Source organism: Aegilops tauschii, chromosome 1, assembly GCF_002575655.3.
Source record: "Aegilops tauschii subsp. strangulata cultivar AL8/78 chromosome 1, Aet v6.0, whole genome shotgun sequence".
NCBI classification, from domain to species: Eukaryota; Viridiplantae; Streptophyta; class Magnoliopsida; order Poales; family Poaceae; genus Aegilops; species Aegilops tauschii.
Window position 1 is genome coordinate 16869347 of NC_053035.3, and position 15235 is coordinate 16884581.

Sequence of the window (15235 nt, forward strand, 5' to 3'; positions counted from 1 at the left end):
CACAGTTAGGGGGAACACTTTCTTGAAATTATTATAAGGGATCATCTTACTTACTACCGTCGTTCTAAGCAAATAAGATGTAAAACATGATAAACATCACATGCAATCAAATAGTGACATGATATGGCCAATATCATTTTGCTCCTTTTGATCTCCATCTTCGGGGCGCCATGATCATCTTCGTCACCGGCATGACACCATGATCTCCATCATCATGATCTCCATCATCGTGTCTTCATGAAGTGTTCACGCCAACGATTACTTCTACTTCTACGGCTAACGTGTTTAGCAATAAAGTAAAGTAATTTACATGGCGTTATTCAATGACATGCAGGTCATACAAAAATAAAGACAACTCCTATGGCTCCTGCCGGTTGTCATACTCATCGACATGCAAGTCGTGATTCCTATTACAAGAACATGATCAATCTCATACATCACATATATCATTCATCACATCTTCTGGCCATATCACATCACAAAGCATATGCTGCAAAAACAAGTTAGACGTCCTCTAATTGTTGTTGCATGTTTTTACGTGGCTGCTATAGATTTCTTAGCAAGAATGTTTCTTACCTACGCCAAAACCACAACGTGATATGCCAATTTCTATTTACCCTTCATAAGGACCCTTTTCATCGAATCCGTTCCGACTAAAGTGGGAGAGACAGACACCCGCTAGCCACCTTATGCAACTAGTGCATGTCAGTCGGTGGAACCTGTCTCACGTAAGCGTACGTGTAAGGTCGGTCCGGGCCGCTTCATCCCACAATGCCGCTGAAACAAGATAAGATTAGTAGTGGCAAGGAAATTGACAACATCTACGCCCACAACAAGTTTGTGTTCTACTCGTGCATAGAAACTACGCATAGGCATGGCTCTGATACCACTGTTGGGGATCGTAGCAGAAATTTAAAATTTTCTACGCATCACCAAGATCAATCTATGGAGTCATCTAGCAACGAGAGAGAGGAGTGCATCTACATACCCTTGTAGATCGCGAGCGGAAGCGTTCAAGTGAACGGGGTTGATGGAGTCGTACTCGTCGTGATCCAAATCACCGATGACCGAGCGCCGAACAGACGGCACCTCCGCATTTAACACACGTACGGAGCAGCGACATCTCCTCCTTCTTGATCTAGCAAGGGGGAAGGAGAGGTTGATGGAGATCCAGCAGCACGACGACTTGGTGGTGGTAATAGCGGGGATCCCGGCAGGGCTTCGCCAAGCGCAAGCGGGAGGGAGAGGGAGGCGCCAGGGGCTGTGGTGCGGCTGCCCTCCCTCCCCTTTCCTATATATAGGCCTCCTGGGGGGCGCCGGCCCTGGGAGATCTGATCTCCAAGGGGGGCGGCGGCCAAGGGGTGGCTTCTCCCCAAGCCAAGTGGGGGGCGCCCCAACCCCTAGGGTTTCCAACCCTAGGCGCAGGGGGAGGCCCAAGGGGGGGCGCACCAGCCCACCAGGGGCTGGTTCCCCTCCCACTTCAGCCCATGGGGCCCTCCGGGATAGGTGGCCCCACCCGGTGGACCCCCGGGACCCTTCCGGTGGTCCCGGTACAATACCGGTAACCCCCGAAACTTTCCCGGTGGCCGAAACTGGACTTCCTATATATAATTCTTCACCTCAGAACCATTCCGGAACTCCTCGTGACGTCCGGGATCTCATCCGGGACTCCGAACAACTTTCGGGTTACCGCATACTAATATCTCTACAACCCTAGCGTCACCGAACCTTAAGTGTGTAGACCCTACGGGTTCGGGAGACATGCAGACATGACCGAGACGACTCTCCGGTCAATAACCAACAGTGGGATCTGGATACCCATGTTGACTCCCACATGTTCCTCGATGATCTCATCGGATGAACCACGATGTCGAGGATTCAATCAATCCCGTATACAATTCCCTTTATCAATCGGTACGTTACTTGCCCGAGATTCGATCGTCGGTATCCCAATACCTCGTTCAATCTCGTTACCGGCAAGTCACTTTACTCGTACCGTAACGCATGATCCCGTGACCAAACACTTGGTCACATTGAGCTCATTATGATGATGCATAACCGAGTGGGCCCAGAGATACCTCTCCGTCATACGAAGTGACAAATCCCAGTCTCGATCCGTGTCAACCCAACAGACACTTTCAGATATACCTGTAGTGTACCTTTATAGTCACCCAGTTATGTTGTGACGTTTGGTACACCCAAAGCACTCCTACGGCATCCGGGAGTTACACGATCTCATGGTCTAAGGAAATGATACTTGACATTGGAAAAGCTCTAGCAAACGAACTACACGATCTTTGTGCTATGCTTAGGATTGGGTCTTGTCCATCACATCATTCTCCTAATGATGTGATCCCGTTATCAATGACATCCAATGTCCATAGTCAGGAAACCATGACTATCTGTTGATCAACGAGCTAGTCAACTAGAGGCTTACTAGGGACACGTTGTGGTCTATGTATTCACACATGTATTACGATTTCCGGATAACACAATTATAGCATGAACAATAGACAATTATCATGAACAAGGAAATATAATAATAACCATTTTATTATTGCCTCTAGGGCATATTTCCAACAGACTGTACGTGGAGAGGCTGACAGCTGGGTCCACGGCCGCAGCAAGGAAGTGCCTCCTTATTACGCGCAAAATAATTATTCCTCCACCTGACAGCGGGGACCCACCGGACGGGCCATCGTATTTCACGAAAAAAACATTTCCCCCTGACTGTTGGGACCCACCAGCTACATCTTCGCATGCAAGGAAGTGCGTCCGGGCAAAAAAAAACGATTCGCCCCCCTGACTGCTAGGACCCACCAGCTACATCTTCACAGGCAAGGCAGTGCCTGACAGTCGGGAACCACCTGGTCGAAGCGTACGTAGCGTTGTCATTCTGGTCGCGAACGTGTAACTACATACTGGTCGATGTAGAGGCGCGCACGTGTCGTAGTAGAGGCGCGCATGTAGCATGTACACGTACGTACAGCGGCCAGGGTGCAAGAAAGTAAATACGGCCACGTACGTATATACGGGCGGGGTTTCGAACGCCTACTCGCGCGTACGTACGGCCAGGGCTCGTGTACATGGCTGGGTCGGAACGGAGAAACAGCGCCGTCGTCGTGTTCATGGGGAGCCAACCGGCTGGGTCGGAACGGAATGCGTCGTCGTGTTCATCAGGAGGGCTTGGACGGAACAGCCGATGGAAACGAGGCCTGGCGTACCGCAGAACAGAGGAAACGGCCTTGTGTTCGACCGGCCACGTTCGAAACGGGATCCTGTTCATCGGGAGGGGTCTGGCGTACCGCAAAACGGAGGAAACGGGCCTCCTACGGTCGAAACGGGGGTCCTGTTGATTGGGCGGGGTGTGGCGTACCGCAAAACGGAGGAAACGGATTTGTGTTGGAGCGCTACGGTCGAAACGGGGGTCCTGTTCATCGGGACGGGTGTGGCGTACCGCAAAACGGGACTCCATGGGATACTGTTCATCTCCACCGTCGACCCCTCCAGACTCCACGGGCTACTGTTCATCCACCGTCGACCTCCTCCAGCCTCCACCTGCGACTGTTCATCCACGGGCTCCTGTTCATCCAGCCTCCACCGCGCGCTACTCCACCAGCTACTGTTCAACCAGCCCTCTCCACGGGCTACTGTTCAACCACCCCTCCACGGGCTACTGTTCATCCAGCCCTCCACCGTCTACTGTTTATCCTGCCCTCCACGGGGTGGTCCTGTTCATCCTGCCCTCCACGGGGTCCTGTTCATCCAGCCCCAACCGGCTCGAACGATCGGGGTCCTGTTCATCCAGAGGCAACGCCACGGGGTCCTGTTCATCCACCCCCACCGGGAACTGTTCATCTAGACCCCCCAGCAACGCTCACTGTTCATCCAGAGGCAGCATCGATCGGCTTCAGTTAGCAGCAGTAGCGAAGGAATCGCTCGATCGGGTTCAGTTAACAGCCATCGATCGATCGCTCGGGTTCAGTAATGCATAGCCTGCAGTGCAATCACTCGGGTTCAGTTAGAGCCCAATGCCTCGCTCTGGTTCAGTTAGAGCCCAACGCCTCGCACCCACGCGTGTGCGTGTACGAGAGAAACGCGCATCGCTCGGCACCGATCACCCACCGTAACCGGGAACACCCCGATATTTTCCTCGCCCTCGCTTCTACCATGGTTTTTTTCGTCATGGACGGCCTAAAGAATGTCATGCAGCTGCGTCTCCGGCCCGCCCAGGACGAAAAGCCCATTTTCTGTCATGATTTTTTGTCATAGAAGTAGGACCCCACCACATCTATGATGATACCGTGTTTTGTCACAATTATTGTCATAGAAGTGTCATAAGTATGACAGATTTTTTCCGTTCGATCCAAAATGTCACGGATGTGTCTTTTTTTGTAGTGCATCCAACAGAACAGTTGACCAGAAGAACTATGGTGATGACAATGCATCTAATAGAAAACGTCCACTGTGTGTGATCAGTATCCACTTGATGAAATTACTCCATGTCATGGTATTCATTATGTACATTTTATCTTTCTTGATGGCTTCTTTTGTCTGCAATTGTTCAGAATCACAATTTGTAATTAGTATGCTTGTTGACCTCATCATTGGATGAGTGGTCTTCTAACATTTGTTGCTCTGATTGTTTTAAGTTAGAACCTAGAATTGCATTGAAACAACCTTTGCTCCTGCTTTGTGGTGGTAGTTTTAGTTTCCTGAACCGTAGTTGTTTCAATATCTCGAGGAGGAAGGTACAGAAATGAGTTAACAACCACACTCTTATGGTACTGGGACAATACTTTAGGGCAATCCCCTGGGCATAGGGTAATGCATCATTGCATCCAAATTACTCTTTAGAGAAGCTTCCGAATCACAGATAAACCATGGAAGCCTTGGACCAGTTGTGTTTCATTGATTAAACCAAAACAACTGTGATAAGAATATTGTGTGCACATGCAACGTTCACATTGAAGAAAAGTAGGTAGTCCTTTGCCTGCTATGCAAGCAATATATATTATAGAAATACATGGACTCTGATGCCTTACAATTAAAAATACAGATTGCACACAATTTATCTGAGAACTGTCCATTTGCACTTTCTTTAGTAAGTAAATGACAACATGATTAACAATCTCACAAGGACTTCAAGAAAGTAACAATCATATAATTGGATTTAGACGGAGAATTATCTCAGCGTGCAATAGGACCTGGACCGGTGGCCACCGTTGGCATCCTCAGTTCCATCCCAAATGCAGAATTGCTGCTCACATTAGTGGAGTGCCCACTGCCATAAGCATTATAATTCCAGCTTGAGTAATTACTGCTGCTTCCACCGGAGTTGAAGTCACGGGTGCGGCTCTCCTCGAGCTCCACACACTCATGTAACTGCGCCACCACGTCGCCCATGGTAGGCCGCTGCACCGATGCCTGTGTGGTGCATTTGAGTGCGATCTCCGCTACCTTCCACACTCCATTGACATTGTAAGCGCCATGCAGCTGTGCGTCCACCACACCCTCGATGTTGCCTTGCGTTAGTCGTTGTTGCACCCAATGGATAATATTCGTGGGCTCTGGCTCCGAGAGGATGGCCGGCTTCCCAGTGACCAGCTCTAGCAGGACCACACCAAAGCTGTATACATCGCTCTTGGTTGAGGGTTGCATTGTCGCCTGGTATTCTGGATCCACATATCCGGGTGTACCGACAAATGTATTTGTTGAAATGTAATTTTCATTGTGGTGATCGAAGGCCTTAGACATGCCAAAATCTGCGATCTTGGCCTCCAGTCTAGCATCCAACAAGATGTTGGTGGCCTTGACATCCCTATGGATAATAGGCGGGTTGCATCCCTTGTGCAGATACTCCAACCCTACACGTCACAAAATCAGCAAACAATAAGATTCTGGAAACACAGTTGGCGATCCAACATCACAAAGTGCACCCAAAGAATTCAACGACCGGAAGAGTGTTCTCTTCTGTTGGGCCAAAAAATAGTAACAACAATAGAATGCATTTAAGCATGCACCTTGTGCAGATTCAAGTGCGATCCGGAGCCTCTGTCTCCAAGGTAAACTTCGATCGCTTTCTGCAAATACAGTAAGCCCGTGACTTCTCAATCAATAAACAATAGTTCAGATGAGGGTAACCTGCATATTTGCATGGCTAGGATATTTTTTATATGCTTCATGTGAGTTGAAAGCTATTTCCTTTTGTTAATCGGAACTGGTAGTCATACCAACAATGTGCTCTCGGAGGGTTCCTTGCGACATGTACTCATACACAAGAGCCATATACTCCCCATCCTTGCAGTACCCAATCATGGTCACAAGATTCTTGTGATGAATCCGGGTTAGAATCTGAGCCTGCACAAGCAAATCAAATTTCACATGGGAATCACACAACTTCAACACAAAGAGTTGTGCAGTAACCAATCCTTGCAGAAACCAATCTGCCAGGAGTTGAAGGCACATGTTGTCAAAGGAATGGCGGCCCCATTGTACCTCTGCGAGGAACTCCTTGACGCCTTGATTAGAGGAATGAGACCGCAACTTCACCGCCACTTGAGTACCATCCTCCATGAAGCCATCATAGACACGGCCAAACCCTCCTTGGCCAAGCACTCGCTCGAAGCCATTGGTTATTAACTCGAGTTCCTTGTACATGAACCGGCGGTTCTCGACTAGTCGCAGCGAATCACTATCATTGCCATGGTTCGTTGACATTTCCTCCTCGTTCTGCGCCTTTATTATTGTCCTATTGTTCATTGATCCTTCATGTACGCATAGGCAATTGATAAATTAATATGCCAAAAGGAAATTATTGTGTGCTAGCTAGATCATGCTGGAAAAGGCCCCACTCTCACCTTGTTGCTGCTTTCGCCGTCTTAGCAAGAACAAGACTAGGACTGCAACTGATACTATCGCCACAATGACAAGCAAGGGGACAACAACATAGATAGCCAGTTTGCTCTTCCTTTTAGCAGCAAGCTGGCATGAATTGTCACGGGTACAAAGGTTTAGATTGTTGCCATGCCTAATAAATTAATGAGCAAGTTAAGTAGTGAACATGCCTTATGAAATTTATGAAGTATGTACGCTTACCTTAGGTTCAGGGAGCCATCTTGAATTCTTTTGAGAAGTCCAGGGGGGATCGATTCATTGAGCTGGTTGCCAGACAAATCTCTGGAGGAAACAAATGAATCACATTATATATATTCATGATAACTCAAATAATTCAGTCAAAATCTTATTAATTATTACATATGTGTCATGTCTAGTGTTTGAGCTGTAATTAACTGTGCATGCACACGGACCATGATGACATTAGCTAAGTAGTGCTAACTTGTTGCCCAACTAAACTTACATGTCTATCAACGATTGTAATTGTGAAAGGGCGTCTGGAATTGAGCCTGTCAAGTTGTTGTTTGACAAATTCCTGCAATATATGGAATCAAGCCCTTTAATTTCTGGAAGTTTTTGTTTCTGAAACCTAGAAGAAGTTTAAGCCAAGTAAATCTAGAACTCTGGATGTAGTACAAGTATTGGAGAGCCGTGAAATTTGCGAAGGAAGACGATATATCACCAATCAGGCCACTTGAGGACAGATTTCTACAAAGAAAAAAACACATATACAGAGGATCAGTTCCGCTATCCATAGTAAAATAAGGAGCCATTTGGTCTCTCCAGTTTTTGTCAGTTATAGATTTGGTCCTTAAACTTTGTAACAAACACATCTTGGACCCTAAAATTTTCAAATTAGGCAATTTTGGTGCATGGCCACAGCTAAAATGGTAAGACTTATAACACATTGGTGGTTCTGCACAGGAAATCAGCCCATCACAAAACATAGGACAAAACTAAAACATATATATTGTGGAAATATATTATGAACATTCATGAAAAATCAAAATAACAAAATGTTTACAATTTATTTATGAGTTTTCTCAAATTTCCAAAAATATAGAAAACTCATATCACCCTTCTATTCTAAAATTCCTTTAATTTCAATATATTGCTGAAAACTTCTTGGTTTGTATGTTATTTACATAATCACAACTTTTTAGAAGATTTTTTTCGAAGATACCAGCTTTCGAGAAGATGCTTGCTGAAGTTTTTCTTTACTACTTTCCCCTTTAATGACAACAATTTTCATTGATTATAAGCTTTGACCCAGTCAGCGGCCCATTATAATTTTCCAATGAAAGTTTAGGGACGAAGAAATATACATGAGCGATATTGAAGTTGAGGGACCAAATGTTGTTTTTTATGCGTAATTAACATTGTACATTTCGTCATAAAATATACTCATAATGAACTACTTACATGGTAGTTATCCTTGAAGGGTTGGCAGTCTTAGAGCTGCAGGTCAACCTATCCCACATCATAGTCTTGGGAAGGCACGGGTCACCGATCCAGTTCTTCTGCACCTTGTACTTGGCCTTGATTGACATGGCGGCAGATGCTGCGTGCACGCTTGCAGTAGTTAATCACATCGCACCCAACATTTCAATAGGTAGATACATGTTCTTAATTAAATTGATTACCATCTTGGATGTCGGTGCCAAGGTTGGTGGTGGGGATGACGGAGTACACCTCGACGGCGTTGATGATGGGCGGCAGCGTGGAGCTGGTTGTGGCCTCGATGGAGAAGTTGTAGCCGCTCTCCCGGCTGGGGGATTCGCTGTAAAGGTAGCCACTGAAGAGGTAATATGGCGTGTAGCCCGCGTGCCAGAGGTTGTCGTTGAGATTGATGTTGAACTCGCGCAGCTCGCCATTGCTGCCATTGAGGAGCTGCAGCTCGGAGAAGTGCAAGATGGCGATATACCCTGGTGTAGGGTTTTTGGGTTGGGGCTGCGCGTCCCAGTAGAACTCGATGTTTTCCCAGGGGTTCCGCGGTGTGCCCGCCGTCTGCATCACTGCCGTGGGCACCTCGAAAGAGCCGATGGTTCCCACGCTCTCCTTAGTCGACATCTCTGCCAAGATCGTGGCATCAAAAAACGGGTACCAGAGCCGGTCGTATGGATCATCGGGGTACCTGAGGGTGACTGTTTTATTTATTGGGGCAAAGTTTACTCTGCCTAGCAGGACCAGCCCCAGCACCGCGGTCACCTGCGGGTAGAGCGACATCTTCAGCGGCCTCACGTCCAGCCCGGAGATGAAGGGCGTCCCGTCGCCGGTGTTCACCAGGCACACCTGCACCACATCATCCGGGACGATGACGATGGCCTCTATTTCCCACGTGTTGCCCTGGTCCGACCCCCACAATGTCGTGTTCACCGCAGTCCAGAAGTTGATGCCGATGTAGAGGTCGAACGACGCTGGTCGCTTGTTAAGGCCATCGTAGTTGCCATAGAGAAACGTGGCGCGGAACAGGTACTTGAGACCGGGCACCAGTGACCGTAGCGTGTAGCAGTTGCGCACACCATCGGGGAAACTTCGTAGGCTTTGGACGGGCTTGGAGAGCCGCGGCCCGAAGTACTCAGCCGAGATGTTGTAAGGTATGCCAGTGTCGGTGAAGCCAGCATCAGTGACGTACAACAGCTTAGTGTTGTCGTCGACATAGCTCTCCTCTCCCTGTAGCCCGCAGTCTATACTGATGAAACCTGCACACATGGATATGCAATTTAAAATGAGGTATGATGATGAAAAGCCAAGACCAGTGCTATGCGGACAACAAAACATAGGGTTCAGTGCCCATTCCCAGGATTAGTACTACTAACCACTTCCTCCATTTCAAAATATAAGGCCTACTAATTTACTTAGGAGTTAATTTCGACCAAGTTTACTTGAAAAAAAACGGCATTGACAATACAAAATAAATAAGACATAAAATTTATTTCGTGATGAATCTAATGGTACTGATTTGGAATTGTAGATACTGATACATTTTCTATAGTTTTGGTCAATTTTAGAAATATGTAACCTTTAGAAACATTATACATCTTATTTTTTGGAACATCTTTGAGGTGAAATGTCCTAGCTAGTCTGCTAGTGTTATCATAGCCAATTAATTGAGCCATTTATGCCTAGAATTCAAGCGGAGCTTCAACAACTTGAACTTTGAAATATTTCTTCTTCACATACAGTTGTTGCCTGAAATGTAAAACACTCAACAAAGTTCTCTACTGAAGTGGCCGATCTAATTTGCTGAGAAAAAAAATGAACATGTCACCCAATATTATGCATTTGTTGAACCAAATTATGCATTTGTTTGATCCAAATTATGCATTTATCAGAAATCGCCAAAAAGAACTTTACGATATGAGCAGTATCGAGATGGGAGTGATTTTCCCATGCGAGTGTCGCAATTTCTTTTTGTTCCATGCTAAAAATTTGAATTTCGTATTTGGAAACTAGGGAGTCGCAAAGGGAATAATCTTTTTTGTAACTATTATTCCTGTTTATTATAGAAATTTGAAAAATAAGAATCTAAAACAACATATTTCAATACTATGACCCTGTTGTTCAATGATTAGTGTGTTTTCATTTGTACCAACAATGAAAAGGTGCTGGTCGCAGGCGGTAGCAACGAGGAGGTGGTTGTTGTTGTGGTCGCCACTAGCAACGATCGGTTATTTCAAAATTTCAGTTTTGAGAAAATCACCTAACCAATGTTTCAGTCAAGAGTTCGGCTCGATCATCAGTTGTGAATGAACTACACCAAAGGAACAACATATGAAGGTAGAAATTGTGTGCCTTCCACACAATTGCTGCTTGCGCTCACACTAGATCAAACTTGCTGCCTCGCTTGCCATCTAGGGTGAGGATGGAAAGTATAAGAGCATCTTCAACAGGCGCCCAAAAACTGGGCCGCACGCTAAATTTTAGGTTTTTCGGGCGCCAGACAGCTTCAGCAGAAGTTGTAAAACAGTGCGCGTGCAAAAAAAGGTTGGGTGCGCGCTAAAAAACGCTAACCGAAGCTGTAAATTTGAGACGCCGTATTGCGCGCGCTTCATAATTTACACTGTGTGTCTTTTTGGGCGCGCATTTTTGGGCATCTGCTAAAGCAATGTTGGGTCCGGCGCATTAAAAATGCTACAGTGGCGCACTAAAACTATTTTAGGGCGCGCAATTTTTGTGCGCCTGTTGGAGATGCTCTAATAGGAGGAGGTTGCCGGGAAGATGGTACAGGTTGTTGGGGTTGGAGAGTAGGGGAGGCTCAGGTTATTTCGGAGGTCTTCGTTGAGGGAGAGGGAGGAGATGGCGCTGGTCGGCGGCTGTTGGAAAATATCATTGGCTTTTGTGGATGCATGGGCGGTTAGGGTTACGAGTTATGACTTAGAGCAACTCCAACCGAATCCCCCATTTCTCTTTATATGTCCGGCGAACAGTTACACGGTCCGGACAAAAAAAATCATCATCTGAATTACATACCTAGCTCAAATGTTCAGATTGTTTAGCACCCCCATATCTAGCTCATATATGTTGGGAGGATTTATGGCCGCCGGACATGTCCGAAGGCACATTCGCCACATCGGATCTGCCCACCTTGGCACCAGAAACTCCCCTCCCTATCCTCACCTAGGATCATACCCTAGACATTTGTATGAGTCCACACCTCTTCTAGCCTTCTCTGCTTCGCCACTCTCTGCTCCTCTTAGGCCATATCAAACATGCTAACAGTGAATCTGAGCCCGAGTGCTCCGAATCCGTCAACTGGTAGCTCGCCGCCTACTCGGACAAGGAGGACATAGAAGTCTGGCTCGTGGTCCGCCAGTCCCAGGAGAGTACAGGAGCTCCACCGTCAGAGCTGCCCCGCTATTGATCCACCAGCCGTGTGCGTTCTCTGCCACCCCGACTAGGATCCAACAGTGGTGTCGTGTCTGGCGTAAGCTCGCACCACTCCGTCGCCAAAGTAGACGCACATCCAATGGAGGTCCCGGCGCGCCGACGAGATTGGCTTCAAAACTCCACGGCACTGGGTCCTTGTCCGAGTCGAAGTCTGAGGTCAATGGCAGCAACGCCCAAGGCCATAGAAGCGCAGGAAGCAGCAGTCATGGTGGCACGTCCAAAGTCGAGGCACCGCATGCCGATTGTGAGAGGGAAAAGGCGCGCTACGACGGGGAGTCAAAGCGTGCCACCGAGAATAAGGCCGATGAGGATGCACATGCTTGGATCCTGGTGAAGCGCCTAGCCGGGTCGTCCGTTCCCTCAAGGTGGAGCAAGACCAGGGCGTCCGAGCCCTCATCGGCCTTCCTCCGAAAGAGGATTAGAAGTCGTCAGGTTCCGCACCTGACACGTCCAGCTCCAGCCCCTATCAGATCCGTATCAAGCTCCTATTGCATCCTAGACAGCTACTTCCACTATAGCGAGGACAAGGGCAAGGGTGGTCATGATCAGTTTCCCCTGTCTATATCTATATCTATATCTATATCTATATCTATACCTACTAATAAAGCAAGGTTCGTTTCTCCGATTTTTTCAACCGTTCACCGCCAAAAGATATTTTGTTCTATCTGAGGTGGAACTAATCTTTTGTACGTCCGTCTGTTAGCAAAGAAAAATGATTTGTGCAGAATTTCATACGTGGGCCGCGTGGGCTATAGCCCAATAAAATCAGCCCATTTCCCACACACTGCGGCAAATAGTTCGAGCTACACACAGGGTGCTCAACACAGGCCACCTATTTTCTTCTGTGTCCTATTCCAATTTTTCATTTTCTCTTTCATTCTCTTTATATTTCCTATTTCTTTTCTATTTTTCCCATTCTATGTCTATTTTTTTTTACTTTTTTACTAAAATTTTCAAAAAATGCTTGGAATTTCAATTTTTATTCAGATTGGGCCGCCCATTTTTTCTGTGTTCTATTTCAATTTTTCTTTTTCTGTTTCATTCTATTTATATTTTCTGTTTATTTTTTATTTTTCCCATTCCAAGTCTATTTTTTTATTTTTTCTGAAATACGAAATTTTCAAAAAATGTTCAGAATTTCAATTTTTTTCAGAATTTCGTAAACATTTACAAATTACAAAAATATGTTCCTATTTTAGATAATATTCCAATTTTTTCAAAATTTAAATACTATTTCCCTTTTTTAATTTTCTTTTTTTAATTTTTCAAAATTAAAAAAATGCATTTAAAAAATGTTCAGTATTCGAAAATTTCCTTGTTCTAGCGATATGCTAACTTTCTTGAAAATAATGTGTGCATTAAAGAAACATATATTCTAAAATTCTTCTGAATGTTCAAAACATGTTCCCATTTCAAAAATTGTCCACAACTTAAAAAATGTTCTGATTTTTATAAAAGGTACATGTTTTTTTAAGAAATGTGTATGTGAATTTCAAGAAATGTTCCGTACAATTTTTTTCTTCTTGTTTTTTTTCCAAAAATGTATGGAATCTTCAAAAAACTGTTCGTAATTTTGAAAATTGTTCACGCTGCCCATTTTTTGTGAATTCTTAACATGAACTACCGAATGTTTTTTCTATGAAAGGTTCATGCTTTCAATAAATGTTTGTGAATTTCAAAAAATGTTCCGTTCAAAATTTTGTTCGTGTTTTTTAAAAATGTATGGATTTTTCAAAAAAGTGCTCCTAATTTGGAAAATTGTTCATATTCCCAAGTTTATTTGTCAGTTCATAGTTATCATTTTTTGAAAAGTTCAAATAAATAAATAAAAATGTTTCGACTCTGACGTTGCATTATATTCTTAAATATTCACGCTGACCATTGGTTAGCAGGATGCGTTTGTTTGAGTGGCTAGCAACATGTGGTCGGGTATTTGAGGTCGTGAGTTCGATTACTGCCATACTGGGCCTGCTCCGCATCCGGCACATCGAACTAGGTCGGCTTGTTCAGAATAAGGGACACCATAAATTATTGACGTGGTAGCTTCCATGTGCCAATAGAAGAGAACATGTTGGTTAATTATAATTGAAAGAAATTATGGGCACGTGCCAATAAAAGTGAATATACTATTTTGGCTCTAATTAAAGGGCGCCATGTTGAACTAGAGAATACATGCATGTGGGGGTCTTGATTCATTCTTATATTGAGATAGAGGGAGTTATTCACCCAAAACCACCACACTTGAGGCTGGGGTAACAACTTGATAGCACATCTGAGTCAGGGCACAAGAACCAGCAACTCTGCGCCTAACCAATAACGGGAGCACTGATTGTCCAGTTAGCTCGTGAAAACAGCGAAACCGATAGGTAGGCCCCACCTGTTGCGCTGACGTGGCGAGCCTACATGTACATTTTGCTGAGGTGGACATGGGTCCTGCCAGTCAATGACTCGGTTTTTCTATTTACTTCTTCCTCTATTTCTTCCTGACATTTCATCAAGTAAGTTGTGGGCGGGTGTGGCGATGTGCTGGAGCTTAAGTCCGGCGATGGTGGAGCTAAGTGGAGGAGCCAGCTGCTGAGGAATCCAATTCGGAAGCGGCAGCGGCTGCTGGGGAGTGATGGCGGCACGCGCTGGTGGAATTCCTACTCGATCTGGAATGGCACATGAGCTCTGCATCCACTCCTTGGAGCACCGCCGCTCCGGGCTTCGGTCTTGAGGCCGTACGACGAGTAGTTGGTGCCACGCTCGTCGCCATCACACGAGTGCACTCTGAGCTTGCCTGATGCGCGTCTAGCGCCGCCGTCGCCTTGGCCTCACTGGTCATGCGCGTTCCGTGCAGTCTTCGCGTACAGCCGCCGCCGAGTACAGCAACGAGCAGCTCCCGCATCTCGGCCACGCGGCGCCGCGTAAGCTGCTGGCCTTCGCATCGATGTACTGCGCCGCCGCGCCGCTCACCGCACTGGCTGGTCGCTGGTCACCGCACACCTCTGCGTGGTGCTCTGGCCGCCGCGGCCATGTTGGCTCGTGAGCGCGTGCTTGATGCTAGCCGCCACAGTCAGCGGGGAGCTGGGCGGTGCTAACTCCGCTGACACGGGGCTTCATGGCGTACAACGACAACCCCCGGCAATGGAGCGGCACGCTCGCGGCCGAGCTCGGCGCGCGGCGTAGAGATGAGCTACGGGCATCTACGCCTACCCCACTGGCGCTCCATGGAGACGCAGACGAGCTGCCGCCACTCACTCTCTCCACCGAGAGGAAAGTGATTCGTGCCAATAAGCTGTTCGATGAAATGCCTCGTTGAAAAAGGGATGTGGAGAAGATGACCATCTAGCCATTGACGTGTGGGGCCCACATCTCATTTGCCACATGAGTGGTCAAATTTTTAGTCTTCGCCACGTCAGCCCGACAGGTGGGGCCTACCTGTCGGTTTTGCTGTTTTCGTAAGCTA

General features: G+C 46.5%; 1 protein-coding gene across 1 annotated transcript; it reads right to left on the reverse strand.

Annotated features, from left to right (window-relative positions):
- Nucleotides 1-5190: 5190 nt before the first annotated feature.
- On the reverse strand, nt 5191-14674 carry LOC109769367 (probable LRR receptor-like serine/threonine-protein kinase At1g51820). The gene is made up of 11 exons (XM_073503742.1): nt 14638-14674; nt 8541-9599; nt 8320-8458; nt 7534-7605; nt 7361-7432; nt 7099-7179; nt 6855-7030; nt 6499-6767; nt 6222-6360; nt 6024-6083; nt 5191-5867 (listed from the first exon to the last, which is right to left on the reverse strand). The coding sequence occupies exons 1-11, from the start codon at nt 14672-14674 to the stop codon at nt 5191-5193; spliced, it is 2781 nt and encodes a 926-aa protein (XP_073359843.1).
- Nucleotides 14675-15235: the final 561 nt, after the last annotated feature.